Source organism: Podarcis tiliguerta (genome assembly GCF_965153285.1).
Source record: "Podarcis tiliguerta genome assembly, chromosome: 12".
Taxonomy (NCBI): domain Eukaryota; kingdom Metazoa; phylum Chordata; class Lepidosauria; order Squamata; family Lacertidae; genus Podarcis; species Podarcis tiliguerta.
This window is the reverse complement of record NC_139545.1, coordinates 9,793,809-9,819,990: the sequence shown is the minus strand read 5'-3', so window position 1 is coordinate 9,819,990 and position 26,182 is coordinate 9,793,809. Positions and strand designations below refer to the sequence as shown.

Here is a 26,182-nt window from a genome sequence, read left to right as displayed (position 1 = left end):
TGCTTAAGCTTCATAAAATATAATGGTGGGGCAGAACTTTCGAAAGTCTGATTCTTCGATAGACGGTTGCTTTTCAACTGTTTTATTATTGCAGAAGCTTTGAATTTCAAAACAGTCACGGGCTCGATTGCTATAGCGACCGTCAAGGAGCGTTTCGAAAGCTCTACGTTAAATCCGTTCAGCCGTCCGGAATCGCGCGGCCACGCGGCAACCGCCGCCGAAAAGTTCCGCGTTGTTTGCGGCCGCGCCGAGGCGAACAAGAGGCCGCACGCAACTTGCGTCAGCGCCGTCGCCGTAAGACACGCCCGCCTCTATTCCGACAGCTGCGCTGGCTGCGCAGCCTTCTGGGCCTTGTAGGCAGCGCGCGGCCTTCGCGTCCAGCGACTGAAGAGAAGGGGGGCCTCGTTTGATTGGCTCAACGTCGCCAGGGGCCCTCCGCATTGGTCAGCCCGTCCGCTAGAGGCCCCGAGCAACCGCCGCCCCGCCCTGGCGACGTTTGTGAGGAGAGGCGGGCGCCATGTTAGCGCAGGCTCGGCAGCTGCCGCCGCCGCCGCCGCTGCTGCTGCCGCCGCGGCAACGTACCAGGAAGGAGGCGGAGACGCCGGAACAGCTCCGGCTGCCGGAGAAGCCGTTGGGGCTGGCGAGGCGGCGGGTGGCAGCCGAGGGCGGCGCTGATGCGGTTGGTCTGAGGGGCGGCTGCTGAGGCGGCGGCGGGCGAGGCAGCCGCCCGGCCTGAGGGAGAAAGAGAGAGAGAGAAAAGCGCAGGATGTCGGCTTCCTCCGCGTCGTCGCTTCCCGCGAGCGCCGCTTCCTCGGAGGGGAAAGGGCTCCCCCGGGGCTGAGGCGCTCCCTCGGAGCCCTTCCCGTCGAGGCCTCCTCCTCCTTCGCCCGGCCTGAGGCCTCGCCGCAAAGGGGTGGAGGAGAGGGAGGAGGAAAAGGAGGCCTCCTTTCCTGCCCCGCTGCCCAGGCCGGCCTGCCCGCCCGCCCGCCTCCCCCCGAGGCCGCCGGTGGAAGATGGCGTGGGTGCTGAAGATGGACGAAGTGATCGAGTCCGGCCTCGCGCACGACTTCGACGCCAGCCTCTCCGGCATCGGGCAAGAGCTGGGCGCTGGCGCTTATAGCATGAGGTGGGTCGGCCCCTCGGCAAGCGGGGTGGAAGAAGCGGGGAGGGAGCGGAGCTGGGCCGCGCCAGGGCGGGCAAGTGGGTGGCCTTCCCTTCCGTGGAGCAGCGGCACGGCGCCTCCTCTGTCTCTCTCTTAGTTTTTTTAAATGCTTTTCGGGTTTATCCATTTCACTAATTTTACAAGCTTTTTAACATTTCAAAACTCGACTTCCTTCGCCCTCTTTCTGCGGTTCCTTAAATTTATTTTTGGCATATTCCAAATTAACTTAATTGGCTCATTTATTCATCTACTTTAAATATATGCTGTTATGAAACCGCAGGTTATTACAATAATCCTGCCAATGTTCTTATATGTTTACAGTTTATCTGCAAAATATCCAGTAAACCATTTCCAATCCTTTATAAAAAATTTATCTTGATTTCTTACTCTTCCGGTAAGTTTCGCCATTACTGCATATTCCATAAGTTCTTGTATCCATTCATCCTTTGCTGGGACTTCTGCTTCTTTCCATTTTGGGGCAAGTAACATTCTTGCTGTTGTAGTAGCGTACATGAATAAGATTCTGAACAGTTTAGGTTGTTCTTTCCCTACAATTCCCAAAAGAAAGGCGTCTGGTTTTTTTTTTTTTTACAAGCGTTATTTTAAACATCCTTTTCCATTCATTATACTGTATATCATTTCCCACTAAGCATTAACCTTACTATAAGGGAGCTGCCCTCTGGGGCTTGGGAGTCCCGCTCTCACAGAAAGAGCTGCGCCTACTGCTCTATGGTAACTTCAGGTGCACGTGTATGCCTTCTTCCTCCAGGTGGCCTTGACTCTGATACCTTGCCTGTTGTTCGATCAGGAGGGAGGAAGCAAGGGATCACAGCCTTTGCCAATATATCCGATGGGAGGGTGTTCCACAGGGTGGGTGCCACTACCGAGAAGGCCCTCTGCCTTTATAAATAAGGCAGATGGCCTTCTCGGTAGTGGCACCCACCCTGTGGGACACCCTCCCATCAGATGTCAAGGAAATAAACAACTATCTGACTTTTAGAAGACATCTGAAGGCAACCTTGTATCGGGAAATTTTTAATGTCTAATGTTTTACAATATTTATGTGTTGTAAGCTGCCCAGAGTGGCTGGGGAAACCATTACATTACATTGTGCCTTGGTTTTCAAACATTTCAGAAGTCAAACGGACTTCTGGAATGGATTAAGTTTGGTGCTTTTGTTTTTGCTATTTTGCGTTTTTGTTTTGCGGATTTTCGGTTATAATTTGTTTTTGTGGAACCCAGTTCAGCTACTGATTGATTAGTTGTGTGACTGCGGAAATGGATAAAAGCCCCCCCCCCCAATCCAAACAATGACTGTCACCAGTGCAGGTAAGAAAAAAATTAATTTTAATTTTTATCATCTACAATAATGTCTTATTTATTTTATAGTATAGTACATTATTGCTTTCATTTTGTGGATTAATGAGCTTATTAGATAGCAAAATTCATGTTAAATTGCTGTTTTAGGGGTTGTTTTTAAAAGTCTGGAACAGATCAATCCATTTTGCATTACTTTCTATGGGAACGTATGCCTTGGTTTTGGAACGCTTTATTTTGGAACAGACTTCCAGAATGTATTAAGTTTGAGAACCAAGGTACCAGTGTAGTAATAATTTATACCCCGCCCATCTGGCCACTCTGGGCAGCTTACAGCACATAAAAATAAGATAACAATAGTTCAGGTAGACTGGGTGCTGTTGGTAAAAGAAATCTCCATTCTACACTTTCCCCCCAGAGGCTGCTGTTCACATTTGCATTTTGCTTTAAAGCCCTGATGATGCTGCAGCAAGTACAAATTTCAAAAGTGCTTAGTTTTTCCTCTTTCTTTTTAAATGGACAGTGTGTTGTATCTAAAATGTCCTGTATCTTTAATATAGGTGAGATATGCCTTCCATTTTATTCTTCAGGTGTGGCATTATTCCAAGTTGTGTTGTTCGCTTTTAAATTGCATGTTAGGCTGTGCTCTAATTGTCTGTTTGTTTTTTACTGTGAATTGAAGAAAGGGCTCTGAACTAAGTCCTGCAAAAACGTAAACAATAAATTCCAATAAAGCCAATGTGGTGTATTGGTTGGTTTAAGATTAAGTCAAGGGAGACCAGGGTTCAAATCCCCATTTGTTCATGGAGCTCGCCGAGTATCCTTAGGCCAGTCACTGTGTCTCAGCCTAACTTCAGGGTTGTAAAACTAAAAAGAGGATGAGAGTACCATATATACCACCCTTGAGCTCCTTAGAGAAAAGGTGAAATATGAAAATATGAAGAAGAGACTCCCACCACAATAATAGTCAAATAAGCCAACATTACTAACAGACATTTTAAATTCCAATTTGAAACTAATAACACTAGAATATTTGGCTACTTATGGGACGGGTGAGTGGGTTCATTCCACACCAGGGCAGAGGGGAGAAGAGAATCAGACGCTGAACCTTGTTTCCCTTAGCTGGGTGTACTGTATGTGTTTGACCACTGAATTGTTTTACTGGTGGTGGTGGTGGTTGATGTGATGTAAAGTTCACTTTTCAAGCAATATGCTTACTAAAGCCATTAACAGCAGCAATTCTATATAAACATCCATATCAAGCAATCCACAGCATCTAGGTATAAAATGCAAAATGCAGAGGAGGAAAAAACACTGTCTGTTTTTAACAGGTAATTTAAACTACTAAGGGTTTCTGCAGATTTTAGCTGGACGGAAAGGGACTTGCATAGTTGTGGCGGGGTTGGGGGGACTATTGAGAATGCCTTCTCAAGTTTCTGCATACCAGATTCCAAGCGAATGCAGCACTCTCAAGAGAATCCCCACCAGTTCTCAGTGTCTGGGGCAGGTGTATATGGGAGAAATCCTTCTATTAGATACCTAAGTTCTGAGACAGGCTTTGCTTTGCTTGTCAACACAAGTAAAGTGAACTTAACATAATAGTTTCTAGGCAGTCAGTGCAACTCCTTCAAAACTGGTGTAATGCATTCCTAAGTAGGCTACTCCATTTAACTGCCTAGCCATTAGCTCCAGCTTCTCAACCTACCTTAAGGGTAGCTCTACCTAGAAGTGTGATACAATAATCCATTCTTGAGAATACCATGGTGTGGATCACTGTGGCCTGGCTATCCCTGTCCAGGAATGGCCATGGCTGGCATACCAGCTGAAGCTGGTAAAAAATACTTTTTGCCACTTGCACCTCCACCAATAGTGATGGCTCTATGTGCATCCCAAGCTATGTACCCCCTTCAGAGACAGTGTAATCACATGCAGAACAAGGAAGCCTATTCAGTTCCTGGACATGGGAATTACCTATACACAGCAGCTTATGAGGATCCAGCCAACAATGGTATCCAAACACTGGTTTGTTATACTTGCTCAGATTAGTCTTCACATTTTTAATCTATTTGCCACTGCAGTTCCCACCACCACCATCCATGATCTCTGGAGTGCACAAATTTGGAGCGGCTTTGGGAGCCCAAAGTTGTGGTTGCCACCAATCTCTGCCAATTCAGGAAGGACTGTGATATTATTGGTTTTGAAGCTGACTTTCAGAGAGACTGGACAACAGCAAGTTCTGATATTTCTGAAGCACAGTACAGTCAGGGATTTGTCTTGCCTTCACTTCGGGCCATCTAAACAAAACAGTCACTGTTGAGGGGCAGTCAAGGACCTCATTACATACATATATAAAAAGGTAAAGGTACCCCTGACTATTAGGTCCAGTCGTGGATGACTCTCGCTCTATAGGCCGAGTGAGCCGGTGTACAGCTTCTGGGTCATGTGGCTAGCATGATTAAGCCGCTTCTGGCAAACCAGAGCAACGCACAGAAATGTCTTTTACTTTCCTGCTGGAGCAGTACCTATTTATCAGGAACTGTTAGCATAAATGTCACTGGAATTTCATCCAAGTGTAATAATCTCTTTCCTCATCTGTAGTTATCAATGTTTCCAGTATGCCAAGGCCTGATCTGTATAACTTGACCTTTATAACTATGTAACTTGATTAAACTAGTACGTAAGCCACACACTTCTAGGAATTTGGCCTTTTCTGATGAAGTAATCAAATAGTAGATTAAGTTATTTATTCTTTATGTGAAGAATGGCTGTTGCACTTCCCTCCCTCCCTTCCAGTCCATTTTTTCTTCTTCTGTGTTATGTCATTTTATATTGCAAGCCTGAGTGCAGATACCTTTTTTCTCTGGAGCCATTTTGGCTAACAGGTGGGATAAAAACTAAATAAATTCTAAGAGAATCTGTGTAAACTATAGCTACTGATTGCTTTTTTATTTTGACAAGAATACATGGCTATATGCCCTGCTTCCACATTTCTTTAGCCCATTCTTTTTCTTTTGAGGTACTAGTTATGTCACAATCTCTTTTGTTAGTTTGAGGTTATCATCAGGTATCTAAAGTAAGAACCTTGTTGTGTGATTTTTTTTCCCTTTCTCTGGCAATGATGCAAGTGGAATGATTCCCCCCCCCCCTTAAACAGGGTTGGATTTTTTTAGAGCAAGCTGATTGAACCTTTGTGGTGAGTTTTGGGAGTCATCAGATATTGTTCAGTAGTTGAAATGTCTGTCTAGGACGAGGTAGTTCATGTATTCCAGAGAAATCCTAGTGACTAAATTGGTCCCCTAGTGTTAGTACTTCAGAATAACCTTCCAGAACATTCAGATAACCACAGATGGTAAGTAGGAAGAAGGTGACTTCTTAGGTAACTCAGCTCTGTTTCCAGTTAAGATTTCGTCAAGAGTAGCCAGTACCTTGGGTTTCACTTGCATCTGTGGCTCACTAGCTGATAGATCAGTTAACACTTGTTGGCTTGCACTCTTTATAGACTGAAGTTTTCTCTATACTAGATAAATGGTGTTTGCTTTTTGTTCACATGATTTAAGGCAGACTTTTGTAAACTGGATTGGTGCACAGTGTAGTTCCCAACTACCTGATATGAGCTAAAACTGCTGTTTCAGTAAGATTTCAATATTGAATTGATAAAAAAAAAAATGAGAGTTGCTCTTTCTCTTGTTGCTTGTTTCTCTTGTTGAAAAAGGTGATTGTAGTGCAGCTTCTGGCGTTGACATATCATTTGTAAATCCTGCTTGGAAGTGTTGTTTATATGCTTGTTTATCCAGAATTCAGTTGAAATACTTCTGCTTGTTTTGAAAACGATGCCATGTGTTAATGTGAAGTAACTGAGTACATGATGAACGGTAGTTAGCAGACTGGCCCACATAGTAAAAATTTGTAGGGCTGATGAGTAAATCCCTGGAGATTTTGAGGCAGATGGTATCTCACCATGTTGTCTGGGACTTGTAAGCTATTAGCATAATGGAATCTTTAGTTTTAAATAAACAATGTCATCATTTTCCCCCTCCTTCTGTTTCTTTAGTATCAACTTGATGTAACTACAACAGTATTTATGAAGAATGGGCAAGATTCACTACATAAATTAAAACGAAGTCCCAAATGTGTAACTTTTTTGTTTGTTGAGAAGCTAGCATGAAATAGCACCTGAAATATCTGTTATGCTAAATGATAATCACTTCTGCTATAAGTGGTTACATAATCATGGTGTCTACTTGTAATTTACAACTGTTTACATATTTTTCTTCATTCTAGAGTTAGGTTGCCATTGTGGGATGCTGTATAACAAACATAGCATGGCTTACTCTTGGTATCAAGGAAAAGGCTGCATTTTATGGATCTCTCTCCCAGGAAATTCAGCATGCTGCCTCTTCCACTTAGATTGCCTTTGGAGATCCTTTTATTCCATGGTTTATATTCCACTTTATATGGTTTTAAAACTTATTCTTGCTTGCTCTTTGGTTTTTGCTGATGTGTTTTATAATCTATTGGATACTCTAGATACTGTGTTTTAATTGTTTTGTTATTTCATAATTATTTTGGTTACATGAGCTGCCTTACAGGAAGCAATTTTAAAGGTGGGGTAAAAATACTTACATTCAAATAAATGAATAATATTGCTGGGGTTTCAGCATACATTCAGAAGGAGAATTGTATTCAAGGATACTGTTTTCCTGGAAACAGGACTGCCGCTTCCAGCTGGTATACCACTGGCCTTCCCATTGAGTAATTTCCTTGTTGCTAACAAAGAGAAGTAAGGCTTCTGAGATCTAACACTGTCACCTGTTCTCATTTCAGTGATGTTCTGGCACTGCCCATTTTCAAGCAAGAAGACTCCAGCCTTCCACCTGACAGTGACACAAAACACCCACCGTTTCAGTATGTTATGTGTGCTGCAACGTCTCCAGCTGTCAAACTACATGATGAAACCCTTACTTACTTAAACCAAGGTTAGCATTGTTCCTCTGAGCAGACTTCTGCTGCTCTTGTATGTGGCTACATTTTAATAAATTTTAAATGTCTGAAATAATAATCGTTGTTCAAAATACTTGCTCATTGTAAATATCTGTGCTTGTTTTGGTATCCTGGTATGTATAGAGACAACAAGGAAAGGCATTAGATTTTATAGTTATGAAACTGGAATACAAACATTTCCATTAACAGGAAATGTGTGGTTTTTTTCTAGATGCTGGCTAATCCCAACATCAGATTGAATGGTGCTATATGATAGTGTTTTATGTTTCTCTTTAGGAAAAAACCAGACTTGAAGTTCTATTGAGAAATAACAGTTGCGGTCAAGGTTAATAGTATTGCTAAATAAAATAAAGTTTAGACTACGAAGATAGCTTGTGGGGTATGAAATAAGTTTTTGAGGGCTCCTAGACCTCTAACATTATTTATGCATTGTTTTCCATTCAAAACCTTCTGGCACTTAATATATTCTCCTAAACGTTCCTTGGAATGCTTGGTGTAATTTAGTCATCTTGGCAATGTAGTGTTTTAGGAAGTGCATTAAGTTAAGGAAAAAGTGTTCCTATGAGATTACCTATGATCCCCAATACATTGGCACATTTAAGAAAATGCATTTCCTCAACTTTGTTCATGGGGCGGGGATTGTGGTACATTGCTCTTTAAGCTGCTTTTATAGCTGCTTTTAAATTTCTGTATTGGGATAAAATTTATTCCATATATTCATTTTTTAATATTGGAAAAAACCCTGTTCTTTTGATACTTTGATGCAGTATTTTAATAAATTAGAATCAGTGTTCATTGTCCTAAATTTAATACTAGATTGAGGAAAGCGTCAGGTTGTCACATAACTATTCATAGACGACAATTTGTGTTATATGAATGGGAAACACAAAAAGGAGAATAATTTCGACATTTATTTACTTGTACTAGGATGGTTTCAGCCTGGTGACTACAAGGCTTGATTTCTGTTATTGCTTCTCCATCTCTTGTAGTGTGTTTTAAATCACTGGTTGCTTACAGTTATGATGTCCATCCTGATTTGTGCACTGGCTTTCTATAAGAGTGTAGGCTGTATTTAAGATGGCACTGTGGTTTTCAAGGTTCTGTTTGATACAGGCACAGACATTCGAGATATGTTGTAAGAACATCATTTAGAAATACTATGTGGTGCCATTTTAAATCAGTAGATAAAAGGTGCAATTTTTTGTCGGCAGAATCTTTAGCTTATAGTAGCTGTCTTCCAATTTGCTTTCCCTCCTTCTTCTTCACTTTTGCAAAAGGGCCTAAATAATTTTCTTTCCCTCATGCTAGAGGAGCTTTACAATTGTGTATTTTCCCTTTCACATTCCACTTTCCTCTTTTTAACAGAACAGTTTAAAATTGTTTTAATATAATATATAGTACTTCAATGTCTTTGAAAGTATTGCAGTAAAGTGGCATTTGGCCAAGGGCACTACATAAGTAAAATTATTATTATTTTCCCTTTGAAAGGTCAGTCCTACGAAATCCGGCTGTTAGATAATAGAAAATTGGGAGATATGCCAGAGATCAATGGGAAAATGGTGAAGGTATGTTGTTGGCTCAATCCTGATTCCTGTCTCTTGTGATTCTATGTAGCTATTGGAGCTACTTCCAATGACAACAACATTTCCCTGTTTTGGCTCTTAAAACTGCAGCAAGAAGAGAATGCATCACCCACTTTCTAATGGCAGAGGTTTCAGTATGGGTCCGGACATCCCCAAAACTTGTACATGGCTGGACTACTGGGATATTCCAGAGAATTCATGTCAGTGGTGTAGGATGTCATTTTGCATTTCCAGCATTTCTTCCTGGTAACTTTTTAGACCATCCAGGGCTGAGGCCTGAACTACGTACTTCAGCTCTAAATCCTCCTACCCCAATTCAAGTATATATAGTTCACTCTAATGTATAAAGGCAGAAACAGTTGAATGTGAGGAATCTATAAGAACATGTAACCATTATTTAATTAGCTTTTAGTTTCACTTTTCAGTTGTAGGAAGGAAAAAATTACCTTGTGTAAAGTCTCACTATTCAGAATACTCAGCAGAATTTAATACATGTGGCTTTGGATTAAAAAAAGGTTATTATACCTGCCTAAAAGGTGGCTCAGTACTAGTGATGCTATCACAGCTTTCTGTATTTGAGATCAGGTATGAGCTTTTGGAACTTTTACAACACTTTAAAATTTGGATTGTTTCCCCTTTCTGCTTATTCTGAGCTAGTCTTGACATGGGGTGAGGACACCCATCACTATTCAGTACCCAAATAGCCTTCACTCTTGTGAACTATTCTCGCTGAAAATCCCTGTTAGACAGACGAAAACTAATATAGAGACTGAATTATGAATTTCTAAACATCTAGGGCTTCTTTTAGTCACAACAGCTGTGAATGTTTATCACCTTAAGAAAAACATACCCTAAGCTGCCTGGCAAGTGGGTGAGGAAACTCCTGGCTCTCATGATTCCCAGTCCTCCAATCTGCTGGCGTTACCTGAGACTTCTAAATCAGTGTTAGGGCTGCAGTCGACAAAATAATTTAGAGTGGATGTCATAGGGTACATGAGCCCATTTTAGTTGAGTTATACAAGTATATTTCCAGCCTGGTTGTTTACCTCCCTTCTTGTTTTCTGAAAGGAAGAATAATATTGTGAAGCAGAGAATGAGGTGTATGTTTTTTTACTTAAACTGGGTGCATATTCTTACTCTGGAAGAAATGTCCTTGATGATTATTATATCTTAAAGCACAAGTACTGAGGAACTTGCTGATGGATTTATTGAGCCTGTAACTGATAAGTGACATTTTCCTTACTTTGAATACTAGTGCTAATTAACTGGTGTGATATTTACAAAATTCTAAACGGAGTAGTCCAGTCATATTTGGAGGATACCACATGGCTAATCTGGATTAAATTTTCATTGTATCTAGCTGAATCCAGGTTACAGCTTCTAGTGAATATATTTTTTAACAGGTTCTGTTTTCTAAAACCTGTACAGACTCACTTGCTCTCACATCAGTATCTCCCCCCCTCTTCTTTTTTGTGTGTGCCCCGCTCCAGTTTTATATTGCTAACACATAGGTTTGTCCAGTCCCATCAGCCTGTATAGTTTTTCTTTGAAATCAAGGTAGCTCAGTTGGTAGAGCATGAGACGCTTAATCTAAAGGTCATGGGTTTGAGCTCCACAATGGGTGAAAGATTCCTGGATTGCAAGGAATTAGACTAGATGATCTTCATGGTCCCTTCCAACTCTATGATTCTGTGATATCCCTTTCTTTGGTGCTCTGTGAGTTGCAAATAATTCAGGAACTTTTATCACCCTGATAGAAGAGAGAGTGCACATAACCAGGTAGAGAATTATCAGAATGTTCAAAGTTAGTTTAAAACTAAGGTATTGTCACTCTGCAGGCTATCTGTGAGAAGCTCATACCTTTGTATACTTCAGCATTCCTCCAAAAGGAAGCATGGCTCTTGTCTGTATGATTTCATTGCAGTAGGAAAATTTGGGTGGGCATAGCATTGGCACATTTTTACACTGCGAACTAGATATCCATCATCTTTTATTTTAGAGTATTATAAGAGTTGTGTTCCATGACAGAAGACTGCAGTATACTGAGCACCAGCAACTTGAAGGCTGGAAATGGAATCGCCCTGGAGACAGATTACTTGATTTAGGTAGGTGTGTTAATTAACATAGCCTCTTCATATGATGAGATGAATTAACAAGAGAAGTGTTAATTCTTCTGACGTATATATAGTAGAATTTGAATTGTACATGGTTTAAATAATGCATTATTACGTAGATTACCACAAAGGGCACGGTACATTAATTGTACATGGTTTAAATAATTGTGCATGGTTATTTAAATAATTTAAATATTTTCTTCTGACGTATATATAGTAGAATTTGAATTGTACATGGTTTAAATCATGCATTATTACGTAGATTACCACAAAGGACGTGGGTGGCGCTGTGGGTAAAACCAGTGCCTAGGACTTGCCAATCGTATGGTCAGCAGTTCGAATCCCCGCGGCGGGGTGAGCTCCCGTCTTCCATCCCAGCTCCTGCACACCTAGCAGTTTGAAAGCACCCCTAAGTGCAAGTAGATAAATAGGTACCGCTTTATAGCAGGAAGGTAAACGCCAGAGCAGCGATGTCACACTGGCCACGTGACCCGGAAATGTCTGTGGACGGCGCCGCCCCCGGCCTCTAGAGTGAGATGAGCGCACAACCCTAGAGTCTGTCAAGACTGGCCCGTATGGGCAGGGGTACCTTTACCTTTACCACAAAGGGCATTGAAAATTCTCTCATTCATTTTGAGATACCCTGTTAGTAACAATTACTATGGTGTGATCAAAGCACAAAGATGGTATTTTTTTAAAAAGAAAGACTTGAAACTTTAAACAAAATTTCTGCATGTTCATTATTGCTACTCTCAATCTGTCCTAAGAGAACATTATTTAAGATGAAAATGTGCAAATGAAAACTTCACTGCATTGTTTTCCCCCCAAAACTGTGTTTATTTTATAAAGATATTCCTATGTCAGTTGGAGTAATCGATATAAAGACAAATCCAAGCCAGCTTAATGCAGTTGAATTTCTGTGGGATCCTGGAAAACGAACATCTGCCTTTATTCAGGTTTGTAGATTTGTTTTCTTAAGAAATGATAGTAGTCTTTAATGGTGGGAAAGAAATGTTGGTTATCTTTAATGATTTAAAAGAGCTGAAACACAGTCCTCGCTCTTCTTAGTTGTAACATCACTCTTGTGTACTGTATGCAAGAAGTTAAATAATTGTCGAAATCTTGAAAATAATTTTTTCTCAAATGAAGATTACAACTTGTTTACTCCCCCTCCCATAAAAAAGAAAACTGTAATACTGTAGTGACAAATGAACACCATATTGTGGCTTTTTTTTTTAACCCCTAGGTACATTGTATCAGCACTGAATTTACACCTCGTAAACATGGAGGTGAAAAAGGAGTTCCTTTTAGGATTCAGGTTGACACTTTTAAACAGACAGAAAACGGAGAATACACTGATCATTTGCATTCGGCCAGCTGCCAAATCAAAGTTTTTAAGGTAAGAGATGTTAATGAACAGCAGGGAGGAAATTGGCGTACAGAGGCTTGTGGTATTTATTTTTCTAAAGCTTGATTTCTGTGTGTAATTTAATTTTTAGCCAAAAGGGGCAGATAGAAAACAGAAAACCGACAGAGAAAAAATGGAGAAACGAACTGCTCATGAAAAAGAAAAATATCAACCTTCATATGACACTACAATTCTCACAGAGGTAATAATACTGAAATGTTTTCGTTTGCAGAGATAAATGGCGCATAGTACACATAACATACTTTAATCTAAGTAATGAGTTAGAGTGTCAAGGGGTGGGTCATAAGCTAAATATATCTAAAAGTAGGCTTTTCATTTGACAGATGTCTTTGACAAAGAAACAAAGACCCATAAGACTTAGGATCAAGTAGAAATATATATTTTCTTAAAACATTTAGCTTTGCTCAAACCTCATGTACATGTCTAAAAGCCCTTCAGTGCTGAAAGAAAACTGTCTCAGGATTTGTTTTGTTCTTGTCTGGTTTGAGCCCAGAGCTGTATTTTAGAAGTTATTGAATTTATGGGCAGAGCCTCACTGGGTTCTTGCATTTCTTTTTATTTAAACACCAGTGAGTTTCCTATAGCTTTCTAACGATTGCAGAAGTTTTTAAAAGGCTTTTAAATTTTCCTCACTGTATAATGAAAAGAAATTGATCCACATCTTTGGTGTTTGTCCAGATGAGGCTTGAGCCTATAATTGAAGATGCAGTTGAACATGAGCAGAAAAAGTCCAGCAAGCGGACTTTGCCAGCAGACTACGGTGATTCTCTGGCAAAGCGAGGCAGTGTAAGGGACTTCTGCTTACTTTTCATTGTGCAAGTTATCTTGTGCAGTGTTAGATATAGGACCAATTTCCATCACCCAAGATTAAAAAACAAGGATTTTGTCTGCCTTGGCTTAATTTTGTGCACTTTCGTTTACCCACAAATTACTTCATGCTTGTATCTTAGTGAGAAATACTTCCTAAATCTAACACATAAAAATGTCAGCAGGCCTGTGACTCTTAATAAAAGCAAGAGCTTCAGTTTACACCTGAAATGGCTTTATTGAATAGCTATGTTCTTAACAGCTGTTTTCTCTCCTGTAATTAATGGAATGAGAAGTAGCAATATCATTCAGTTGAGATGTATTTTTCTATATTTTCACATGTAAGTTTCCACAAACTATTTTTTTTTCATGGCCCTGTATTGTCTAACTATTTGCAGTAATAATACTTTGCTTTCCTTATTAATGGCTTTCCATTTGTTAATACTATTGTTAAATTCCTAAATGAGCTTGGCCTAATCATGTATTTGCTCAATATGCAAATATTTATATGATAGACTTCTTAAAATTAGAAACTGACAGTTGAATAATGCTATGTAGGCCTTTATTCTTCCCTTTGTACACACAACAAAATAGGCCTTCTCCATTTGTTAGCATGAAAGCAGCTGCCAGGGAAAGAGCCAGTTCAAGCATATCCAGTTGTTAAAATGTCCTTGGCTAGACTGACAATACATTTGAATGGTAACATTCTCTCTCCTGTGAACTGGCACTTTGAATTTCAGCAGGGGCCCTAATTTCACCCACTGTCTCTTTTCTCCAAATTACATGTATATTCCCTATATCGCTATCTTGATTATCTACTGTAAAAAATAAGAATTATCTACCACTCAATCATATAAAATATCAACCCAACAATGTATAAGGTAAAGGTAAAGGTACCCCTGCCCGTACGGGCCAGTCGTGTCCGACTCTAGGGTTGTGCGCCCATCTCACTTAAGAGGCCGGGGGCCAGCGCTGTCCGGAGACACTTCCGGGTCACGTGGCCAGCGTGACGAAGCTGCTCTGGCGAGCCAGCACCAGCGCAGCACACGGAAACGCCGTTTACCTTCCCGCTATAAAGCGGTACCTATTTATCTACTTGCACTTAAGGGTGCTTTCAAACTGCTAGGTGGGCAGGAGCTGGGACCGAAAGACGGGAGCTCACCCCGCCGCGGGGATTCGAACCGCCGACCATGCAATCAGCAAGCCCTAGGCGCTGAGCTTTTACCCACAGCGCCACCCGCGTCCGATATCAATGTATACAATACAATAAAATGTAGGATGCAGAAAATCAATACAAAATGCCGGCTCATTCTGAAAAAATAAAAAGTAAACAACTGAATAGACCTGTCTGGCATAAAAAATAATAATTCATGAGACATTTGAAAGTAAGCCATGCCAAATCTCTACTGGAAGAGTATTCCAGAGTGTGGTACCAGAAACATAAGTGCCTGGCTTCTAGTTGAGGCCAGTCGGACTTCTGAAACATAGGGGATATGTGATATTGAGTGTGCGGCAGCAACTGAATGGTTGGGAGCATACAGGGTGCTCTCAGTTGTTCCTTTGCAGGCAGGCCTTGCTGATCAGCTCCGTCAGCAGGCAAATGACAGGTGGCCTTCAGGGAGGTGGGGATTCAGCCAACCGGGCTGAATAAGTTCTCTATCACTAATGTAGCATGCCAACGCTTTCTGTCCCTAAGGTGTCAGTGGTGGAAAGCTCTTGTTGGCTTATAGGATGGCAATCATCACTGAGTGCTATCTTGTGGTAACAAAAAACCCCCTAAACCTTCCTTTTAAAAAGCCACTAAATGTTTTTGTGCCATTCCTGCTCCTTCCACTATATGACAACCTGTGAAGTAGATTGGAATGAGAAATAGCAGCTAGCCCAAGATCATCCAGTGAGCTCCATGGCTGCTGGTGGTCTGAACCTGGGTCTTGATGCTCTACACTGAATTTTCCCTAGAAGTTTTCTACCCCCACTAGGCTCGTCAAGGTTTCACATGATTCTACCGTGTCCTCTTTTTCTCATAGCTTTTGCATTAATGCCTTCAATAAGGGTTTCAGCAGTGTCCTTTCAGATATAGTGAGAATTGGAAATCTGTTCCGTCCAGTCGTGACAATAGCAGAAGACTAAAGAGCTCTTCTGAAAGAGCTGTTCAAACTTGTGCTGCAATCATGTATACAAACAGTTGGCTCCTTTGGTTGGAAACAGAAGAATGCATATCTGAGAGAAAGTAATACAAAATAGAGAGAACATTTACAAATAAATCACTTCTAGGTTCTTGAGTAGAGGTCCATGTAGTAAATAGTGGTCAACATCTAAAACCTTCGCTTAGAATCAAATGTGTACTTTAAGTGTAATTTCAGAAGGCATAAAGGCTACTGATACTTTTATCTTAAATTTACCATAAATGTGCAGCCTAAAAAAGGTAAGGGGGGTAGTATAAAGTATAAAGGGATAGAGATAGACAGTCAAAGCTTGTATTATCCTTTCATTTTTAACTGACGGAGGAAGCTTTCTCTTTATAATTATTGGTATTCAATTCTACTGGGTCATGGGAAGGATTGGTTGTGGTGGACAAAGCAACAGGCTTACACAGCCGGAGTAGGACGGCAGACCTCCACCCACAGAGAGAAAGAGAGAGAGCTCTGCAAAATCTTAGTCTCTGGTATTACCATCCCAGGGACTATAGGATAGCACCCTTAAAATTCAGTACCCTTAAAATGCAGTAATTATTCAGCTAGAATGCATTTGCTTTAATCCAGTGTTAATTTCTGCTTAATCTTGAGAAAATTTCTGCCTAATCTGCTTAATCTTGAGAAAATTATTGATCTAAAATGTCCCATTTAATCATAGGCAGCATAGATTACAATCTCAGAAGGAATATCATTCAGTTAGTATATTGAAAGCAATCATAATGTAATATAAAATACATGCTGTATCAAAACAAATGCTGAACCTTCACATTTCAGGCACCCAGAAACTTTGTGGCACCTTCTTATACTTATTTCAGTTGTTGATGTTGTTTTAAACTATTACATTTAAAGAGAATATATCTTTTTTAAAAAAATCTTAGAATTCACATCTGGAAGTAAAAACATGCAAGCATGCATATTTGGGTGTAGCTTCAGTGTTGGGTGCACATCTTTGAAATGCATATTTGCTTTGTCAGAAATCAGAACATGATTTATTGTTGCCCTAGAATTGGGGCTTAATCCCCATCGTTCACCAAAGGCGTGAAAACCGGCCACCTGTACATGCCAGCTTCCCCCTCTGCTTTCTGTGCTTCAATTGAGATGAAGTTCTTTCCCTGCCTGTAAAGAGAGAGCATGCATTTAATAATATTTGTACTTAGAAGTAATGATATATAATAGTAAATAATAAAACACAGAACTCTGTGTTTCTCAGGCTTGTTGAAACTATTTTCTTGTTGAATAAAGAAAAAAAGCCTGTTGAGAATGGTTCTGCTCTCTTTTCCCTAGAGGGTATGTGTGAGAGAGGGAGAAGGGTTATGAAATTGGCATTCATAGCCTTCTTCCGAATGTGCATGGTTTCATCCTGATAAGAAAATGCAGGTGGTATTCCTCTGAGTACTGGATACTGGGGCACAAACTGGATCATTATCACGTTCCTACTCTGTGAGTGTCCAAAGACATTTGACAGATTGCTTTTGAAAGTAGGATGGTGGACCTTGGAGTGATACTGCAAAGGTATGCATGTTTCTTTTCCCACCCAACCTAATCATGCCAAGCTAGCATATGATCCACCAATCCCTTGCAAATGAGGACCCTGGTAAGTTGTGGCTTCCAGTTACAGGGAAGAATCTAAACTTGTTCAGCTGAACATGCTTAGAATCCTCCTCCAGACATTCAGTGGTTCAGAGCAATGCTTCAGAATTAGATAAACTAGGGCAGACCTTTTTTAAAAAAACAACAACTGATCAAGTAATGCATTCTGGATATAGGAGCTGGCACGCAGTGCCCTTGGTTGGAGTGCATGTTTCCTTAAAGTATGTGGGAAAAGTTTCTCCCCATGTTGTGTTGCTGTTTCCCCTCCCTTTCTGTGAGGCAGAACAAGGCTCGCTACAACTGGTTGTAGAATGTGAATGAGAAGCTCAAAAGTCCCCCTCCCTTTTTTGTTGTTTGCATGAGATCTAAAGTCCCTTGCTGTATGAGTGAGGTTCTCCCCTTTCTTGCTTTTGGATGATTAACACTGTGCACATTTGAGATGCCATAAAGTTTTGTGGACCTGCATCTAAATTTTAAACTTAGGTTTGTTTCAGTGCTATTAAATTACCATGGCTTCCCTTAGGAAACCATTGGAATGAGTTTTTGGTGCGAGATTTGTGGTTCCTTGTAGGCTTCTGTGTTCCCATGGTTCTTTTGGAGGAAACCATGCTAGTAAAGCCAATGTACATGAGCAGTTTCTGGATATTTCCTACAGAGTCATCCAGTTATACTGGAGCAACTTGAGCAGTGGTAATGCGTGGACTTACCTTTAAAATTTCCTGTTTTTGTTAGTCACTCACTGAAAACAATCAGTTTATGGAATAGTTTAGAAATGCAGGTTTGAACAGATTCTGTTTGTGGGGAGGGGGAGTCATTACTAAATTTATTTTCACAAGGCACGTATAAACTTTTAGTGACTTAGCTTGAGTTGTATGCATGCATAGTAAATATATAATTATATGATAAAATAAGTGAGGACTGGTAGAGAACTTTTGAGAAAGTAAGAGTTATGCTCTTGCAAAATGAAGCCCAGCTTTAATTATAAAACTGCTGTTTTAATATTTCTCTTTTCTCTAGTGTTCACCGTGGCCTGATACATCTACTGCATTTGTGAACAGTAGCCCTACCCCAACTCCGACGTTTGCCTCTACTCCACATAGTACTACTTACAGTATCCCAGACAGGTATGCTTCTCTTCTAGCATGACGTATCTTAAATCAAGATTAAGACTGAAGAAAACAATGCTGTGGAACTTGTATGTGATTTCCTTGCGTTTAATTATCTCTCTCGGGATAATCATTACAAGAAATTATAATACAAAGCCCAAAGCTTTACAGAAACATGGAAGAGACAAGTTAACCCTTGTCAACATTCCTAGCTTAGTAGTGCAACAGAGGATATTGTGTTATCTCCTGCTCTTAGTGGTACGTCCTCCTTTTTTCATACCAGCCATTGAAAAGTCTGCTGCTATTTTGTATTGCTTTGATTAAGGTGTTTCATGTATTGTACTTTTAGCGTATATTGCTTTTGTTTTAATATAAATATTGTTTGCCACTTCGGAGGCCTTTGGACTAAAAAGTGGTATATAAACAAACCATATCATTCAGTCTCCACTGTAGACTATTGGGGCTGGGGGGCAACTTGCACTTTGTCACAGGCAGTAAAATGTCCTTTACCAACCCTGTTCTAAGTACAGGATAAGGAGAAACAGCCCAGGTCTGTATTACAACAATATTTTGTGGTCTTCAGTCTGGAAGTTGAATCCTATTGCAAGTGTGTGGCAGTGCTATGTTGTATTGTTTAGAGGTTAGTGTAAAATTATGCCAATAAGACATCAAAAATGTACCTGTTATAAAATTGCTGGCCATTCTCTTCTAGCAGTTCAGTTCTGAGGTGCTGACAGATAAATGCACTTTAAAACAACACATGTACTGGAGATGGTTCCTGTTTGGAATTCTAACACTGAACTCCCAAACTGCTCTGTTAAATTTAACCTGAGTTTGTAGTGGGAAGTTTGCTGGCAGGAAAATACTTGAGAGGAATGCCTCTGTATCACAGCCTTATAGCTTCAAAAAATAAAAGTAAAATAATAATGTAATCTTCCTTTCCGCATCCTTCCCTGTCTAGCAATTCATCATCTCCAAATCACCAAGGAGATGGAATTCCTCCAGTATCGGGAGAGGTGAGTGCCAGTTTCTCATGCTACCAGGAATCCCTCATACCATGTAGATAGAATGCATTGCTCCTTGGTATTCTGAGGAGCTGTGGGGTTGATGAAATGGGCTGGACAAAGACCAGAGCACGAGTGGTGGAAATCTCACTCCCCAAGCTGAGATAGAAAGCTGATACATTGTGTCTATCACATGGCCTTGAAGGCAGTGACATTACAGTTGACTGCATGCATTGCATCCGCAAGGAGTCAGCTCCAGAGTTCCATGTTGTCTGGGGACTTGTTACTCCAGATTTGTGGAGCAGACCCTGAAGCACACAGTGCCTAGCTGCAAGTGGTTTGCAAGGCAACTGAAGGACAAGCTTGCTCCAATTTGGAGTGATTTAGATGCCGCTGTCACAGCAAATCCAGCCCAGTTGTCCAATGCTTTGTCTGGTCCAGTGTTACAGGATCAGCTCCACTCAGTGCAGCCTGATGTGGACAAGATCCTTAAAGTGATGCATCTAGCCATGCACAGTCTTCGATCACTGCTCTTCCTGGCCAGAGTAGAATAGCCAGGTGCGTCCAGGATGTTACGAAAGCATTGTTGCCTGATTGGGTTCTGCCATCTGCCCTTAAAAAGGCAACGGTGTGGCTGATCCTTAAAAAATTCAACCCTGGACGCAATGGTGTGTAATAATTAAAAGCCAATTGCCAGTCATCCTCTCGGAAAGGTTTTTGGAGAGAGTGGTGGCAAAGAAACTGCAAGTGTTCCTGGATTTTGTTTTATTAGTTATAATGAGTATTCATATTGCTTTAAATGGTGTTTTATTGTTTTGCAGCACCCAGATACTTTATGATATAGTGGTACATAAATACTTTTAGAAAGAAAATATAGAAAGAAATTAGAAAGAAAAAAACCCAAGAGTGCATATTACCATATAAAATGTAGATTTTAGTAATTTTTTTGTCTTCCCCCAGCAACTTCATCCATCGGCCACAATCCAAGAAGCCCAACAATGGTTGCTTAAACATAGATTTTCCACGTACGCAAGGCTGTTTTCAAATTTCTCAGGTACTTACAAGATCAACTTTTAAGTTTGCTTGTTTTTCAAAGTAGCTCTTCATCCCACGGGACTTCATGTATTTCTGATATATAAGTCAAGTGAGCAGTATAGATTTAACAGATAACTTTGCTAGTTATTGGAAATTCAACCCGATTTCTTTTTTTCCTTGTCAGTTCTTTCCAGCATTTTTTATGGTTTTTATTGACACACTTGCAGCATCCCTTCTTCACTATAATCTTAAGAACTGCCTTGCTGAATCAGGCTAAGGGTTCATCCTATTTCCAAAAGTTACTTCTGGGAAATCCAGAAACAAGTTGTGCAATTAGCATCTTTCTCCTATTTTCCCCCAGGAGCAAAGGAATATTTCCTCTGAAGCATGGAGGTTTAACCAAGAAGTAGACAATAAGTGTCCTCCATGAAATTGTCTAACCCCCTTTTAAAACATCTTGCCACTGGGATGTTTTGGGTAGTAACCATGTTCAATATACTTTCCTCTGTCCTGTATTTGTTGTTGATCTATTTAATTGGGTGAGACTTCTCATATGAGAGTAGGAAAAATATCACATCACACTAAAGTATGTTGGGGTGGGAAACGGAACCAAAGTCCTAACCAAGCATGACTGATAGCAAAGGATGATGGGAGTTGTAGTCTAGCAGCATATGTAGGGGTCACAGGTTGTCCAGCTGTGCTCTACACAGTCAATAATTTTTAGCACTTCCACCATGTCTTCCCTTAGTTATCATCTTCTAAAAATCCCCAAAGGCTTCCTTTATGGGGAAGGTGCTCCAACACTTGATTATTTCTGTACAATATCTCTGTTGGGATGCGCTATATGCGGTGTTCCAGATATGGCAGTTATTTACATAAAACCATGATATTGGAAGTCTTCTGAATAATCTTGTGTCACCTGCAAAGTTGGCTATCTTGCTGCTCACTCCTGATGCCATGCCCTTTATATGACCAACTTAATAGCAACAGTTGTAGCATGATACAATTTGGATTCTTTTGTACCAAAAATTATATGATTGTCTGCCTTCTCTATGGATTTGTCAACGCATGTTTCCTTAGGCTACTAGTTGAGTTGTGAGTGTCTGTCAGAATTCATCCCCACCAAATAATATGCTGGAAGTGAACTTTCTGCCTTTTTTCATGCTTAGTCACTGATCTAACATGTCTTTGGAATGCACACTCGTTGAGAGTAAATGTGAGATGCTGTGGATAGTGAAAATAGTGCAGGTTGCTGTTGCTACAGCCTTCTCTTGTTGTTCCTACCCCAGTCATTATTGTGTAGAGGCATAATTAGAACCTTAACACAGTTTCCTTTGAATATGGAGGAAAGAGAGAAAACACAGCAGCTTCAGTCTCTGCCTTAAAACAGCTGCTATCCCAAGTGGCAGCAGCAAGACAAGAGGTAAACAACACAGAACCGTAACCTGAGAAACAGATGTCACAGTTGAGACCAAAGCAGAGAAGTTGGAGAAGAGAAAACATAGTCCAAAGGGAAAACAAGAATGTTTAATATTTCCCCTCCCTTAACCATTTTAAATGTTAATTGAAAGTTTTGGGGAGCTTTCCTAAATGTTGGTTGCTACCCAAGGAGGCTAGCTGTAAGGAGTCTTGAGATTTGTTGGCAGAAAGCTGTAATTGAAAATGCTCTGTGGATATGGCACACTAATATTAGGGGCTGGCGGGGGAATCCTTGGTAGATTTGAATATGCATTGCTAAGGCTTGGATGGGTGAACAGGATGGAGTTGGTCTCACCCAGCTGTGCCCACCCAAGTACTCTGTGCAGCATCAGGGTGAACTTGAGAGTTGAGGAGGGGGTCTGTAATGAATCCATCTCTCTCCAGGCTTTGTCCAGTTTGGGGGGGGGGCAGGATCTAGAGTGTGTGTTCTTGGCACCCTGACCACCCTGTGATCTTTGAAGGGTGGTATAGAAATTTAATAAATAAGAATATTGTGCACAGTGCACATTCAGCACAGTGAATGAAGTGCTGCCCGTAATGACAAAGTTAGAAAATCCGCTGTTCAGCCAAGTCCCTGAAGCCATGAAACGTGTCCTGCCAGAATTGGAAGGTTGAGCATATCTCCTTTCAGCTAAATGTTTTGGAGAGGCATTTGTTGAGATGCACTTTAAGCAACAGTGGCATATTACAACTGTGGACATTGCATTCTGATCTATATATTATATGGATGTTATTCTGCTTTATTTCTGCAGGTGCTGATTTACTGAAGCTTACAAGAGAAGATCTGGTACAAATCTGTGGTCCAGCTGATGGAATTCGGCTTTACAATGCACTTAAATCAAGGTAAATATTATCCCTGTGCCAACTCTTGCTTGCATCAGTTTTGTACGAAAGTCTGTTTTAGACTAGAGGGATTTGGGAGATATTAATTTAGATTTTCGATTGGCATATGCCTGTGTGAGCTCATGCAGGAGTTGGAAGTACTGTGCTCAAAAGAAGAATGTTTTGTTGTACACCTTCAGGGCAGGCCACAGATATGATGCAGGCACTGATGAGCTCAAAGGTAGACTGTAAGACTGGTAGCAATGCAGTTGGGCAGTACTGATTTCTTGAAGACGGATGGGTTTGTTGCCAAGAGACAAATCTTCTCATTTAGGTGAGCTATAACCAACCTAAAGTTCTTGAGGTCATGGCTACTAAATATTAACAATTGCAGATTTCTAACTATGAATTAAGCTGGCATAATAGATGATGTTAACTTGCTGTTACTTCTGTTACTCAAGTAGTTATATTACAAAATTGCACCATACACCAGTGTCCTAATTGCTTTAAGTTTGAAGATTAATTCACCACCATTAGACAATCTCAGTGGTTCTGAGATGAGTCATCAGACTAAACAATCTTTGATAGTTTGCCTCAAATGTGAAGTAGTTTGTAAAGAAAATAAGTAGTGTTAAAAGTAACAAAACATAATGACGTACGTCCATTTTATTTTGTACAGGAGTATTTATTTTCCCCCCTTACATTCCAGGTCTGTTAGGCCACGTCTAACAATCTATGTATGCCAAGAGCAATCAAGAAGTCTACAACTTGAAAGGCAGCAAGACTCAGGCAGTGGAGAGAGCAGGAATGGTGCAATATATGGTATGTGTCTGTCAGGAGCTTATTTTAGTATCAACTGTATTACTAGATGGGACTATATTACTATACATTGGAGGATTTATTCATCACTTATAGCCATCTTTAGGGCTGAAGGTTTTTTGAGTATTTGTTTGGAACAAATAAAAGTTAAATTTCTACTCTGCCAGTGTGAGTAGTTTATAATGGACAGAACTATTGGAGCTTCCGCAGTACAGAGAGCTGGTGTACACTTTATGTGACCTAATACACAGAAAAATACTGGTGAGGATAAACATGATAGAGTCTATCATTTCACATGCTAAGAACAAATCATACCAGATCGGCAGTAACTGCTCCTATTTTTTATGTAGGTTGGTTAGTAAAACAGAAATGTAAAGTTGTCATAGACTAAATGTATGCACATCTTTTTAACTTGTCCCACAATGCAGCCTTCTTAAAACAAATGTTTGAAAAGAAACTGCTGTTAATTAACGGCTTGGATTCATAGGACCTACATTCAGCTGAAGTGTATGAATCTATAAGGCGTCCCAGATGTGATGCTTTTTAACATTTTCATGAATGAGCTACGCAAAGGGCTCAAATTTGCAGATAACAAAACTGAGGAAATTGCAAACGCTAGAGGAAAAACTAAATTTTTAGCATAATCTTTATATGAATGTTAAGTAAAATTGAGCTTATCAGGAACAAATGAAAAGTGCTGCATGAAAGGATGAACAGAGTGTGATGGTGTGAGAGCTGCATCTATTTAAATCTTATTTGTCTGGGTGAACAGGATCTTAACTGCTTGCAGCAACTAGAAACCATAGCAACTGCTATGCACTATGAAGTGGCACTGGAAATACCTCTTTGCAGGATGATGCAGAGTGATGTGTGTCCCTTACATAGACATTGTACGCTGCCCCTCTGGCTACGTGGAACTCAGAGCACTGTCTTGGCTCAGTTCCAGGAAGTCAGGGGAGCCATTGATGGGTTAGGATTCTGGGCCCTGTTTAAAGGATTGGTATCGAGGTTGTGCTGAATCAAATTGAGACACCGAACATGGATGCTCAGATTTCTGTGGTGGCTGGGAAGTGTGTTTACAGTTAACTCAAGTGCACCAAACGCCTTGAATGATATGTATGATTTGGCCGCAGTTACACACGCCTTAGTTACATCCTGTTTGGATTTCCGTAACATGGTCTTTGTGGGGCTGCTTTTGGAAGTGCTCAGAAGCTTTGACTGGCTCAAAGAGCTGCAGCCAGATTGCTGACCATATGGATTGCCTTCTTAGAACAGCTTCACTGGCTTCTGGTCTCTTTGCGGGCACAATTCAAAGTGCTGTTTATGCCCTGTAAAGCCCTACATGGCATAGGTCCAAGCTGTCTGAAAGACCGTATTCCCTCATACAAGCCTGCCCGAGTTTTGAGCTCTTCAGAGGAGGCTCTTCTCTGGGTCCGGCTACCCTCACAGGCACATTGGGTGGGGATGTGGGAAAGGACCTTCTCAGTGGCTGCTCCCAGACTCTGGAATTGGCTCCTTGGATTTGTCCTCCTTGTTCCATCAGGCTTTTGGGCACTGACTGTGAACTTTCAATGAAAGGGTAGTGCTGTGTTGTTTTTATTGTAATTATTTGTACGTTTTAAACAGATATTATATCTGTATACAGTTTTAATTCTATCAATTTTTAAATTATTTTCCACGTTTTTAATGATTCTTCTTTTTATCGAGTCCTGTCAGGGAAAAAGGCAGGTTATAAATGGACATAATTAATAATAATAATAATACACTGATTTGTTTCTTTTGTGAATGGCATTTCACAAAGAAAATAGTGATGGGAAGTCTGTGCTGAAGGAACATTGTAAGAGTACTTTAAAATATGTTTTTATTTTAGTTTATCATGCAATCTACTTGGAAGAAATGGCTGCCTCCGAAGTCATGCGCAAACTTGCATTGGTGTTCAATATTCCTTTGCATCAGATCAACCAGGTTTACAGACAGGGTCCTACTGGCATCCATATTCTCGTCAGTGACCAGGTAAATTACATTGTTTTCAATATATCTATATACTGGGCCCTCAGGTGAAGGGTTAGGATGTTGTTCATAGCAGCCACCCATACACCAGGTCCCTGCTGTCAGAATGGAAACAATTCAAACTTCATTTTGAGGTCACTCTTGAACCTCCCACGAGCTTTAATAATCTCTAGAGTTCGCAATGCCTTGTTTCTGTGCTTGTTGAAATTCTAGCATAGACAAGAGGTTTCCCCAAAAAAGTTTGGGGCAAATTTCATAATGGTGCTGCTGAGCCAACAAATGCAGAAACCCTTATCAACAAAATATGGACTTTTTGGTGATGACTTTAAGCTTGCTACCCCTATAGCAGCAAAGCAGGATATTAAAAATAAATTTTAAATATTACATCTAATTAACCAGGACTTTTAACTATGCAGTTCTCACCATTTTATTATTCTATGAAATCTGATTTTGTTCTATTAGATTCCCCCCCCCCTGAGTTGATGTGTTGAGGGAGGCATTTCTAATTATGCTATCCCAAACTATGCTGACAATGTATTTTAAATGGGAGAAATGCTAGAATACCAGTAAATCCATAATTTGTGTATCTGCAGCAGGGAGAGGTGGAAAATATTGTTCATTATATTACGTATTGCTGCTAGGGACAGATTTCTCAAAGGAATTCTCCACTTTCCTTTTTGAACAACAGAGAGAAATATCTGTTGTTTGT

General features: G+C 40.5%; 1 protein-coding gene across 3 annotated transcripts in view; it reads left to right on the top strand.

The window, feature by feature from the left end:
• The first annotated feature begins 447 nt into the window (after positions 1 to 447).
• UBP1 (upstream binding protein 1) overlaps positions 448 to 26,182 on the top strand; it is a 30,191-nt gene continuing 4,456 nt past the window's right edge. The window contains exons 1-14 of one of the 3 annotated variants that reach the window (XR_014503829.1): positions 461 to 1,126; positions 7,304 to 7,455; positions 8,969 to 9,045; positions 11,063 to 11,168; positions 12,027 to 12,133; positions 12,424 to 12,576; positions 12,677 to 12,787; positions 13,285 to 13,392; positions 18,216 to 18,322; positions 19,266 to 19,320; positions 20,269 to 20,362; positions 22,575 to 22,665; positions 22,845 to 22,978; positions 23,354 to 23,466. Coding sequence is in view for 2 of the 3 variants with exons in the window: in XM_083406957.1 (XP_083263083.1) it covers positions 1,014 to 1,126; positions 7,304 to 7,455; positions 8,969 to 9,045; positions 11,063 to 11,168; positions 12,027 to 12,133; positions 12,424 to 12,576; positions 12,677 to 12,787; positions 13,285 to 13,392; positions 18,216 to 18,322; positions 19,266 to 19,320; positions 20,269 to 20,362; positions 22,575 to 22,665; positions 23,354 to 23,466; positions 25,334 to 25,476 (1,530 nt within the window). In the remaining variant the exon portion in view is untranslated. Of the gene's footprint in view, positions 1,127 to 7,303; positions 7,456 to 8,968; positions 9,046 to 11,062; positions 11,169 to 12,026; positions 12,134 to 12,423; positions 12,577 to 12,676; positions 12,788 to 13,284; positions 13,393 to 18,215; positions 18,323 to 19,265; positions 19,321 to 20,268; positions 20,363 to 22,574; positions 22,666 to 22,844; positions 22,979 to 23,353; positions 23,467 to 25,333; positions 25,477 to 26,182 lie in introns of those variants that run through there. The other 2 variants (XM_083406957.1, XM_083406958.1) reach the window with 2 other exon arrangements.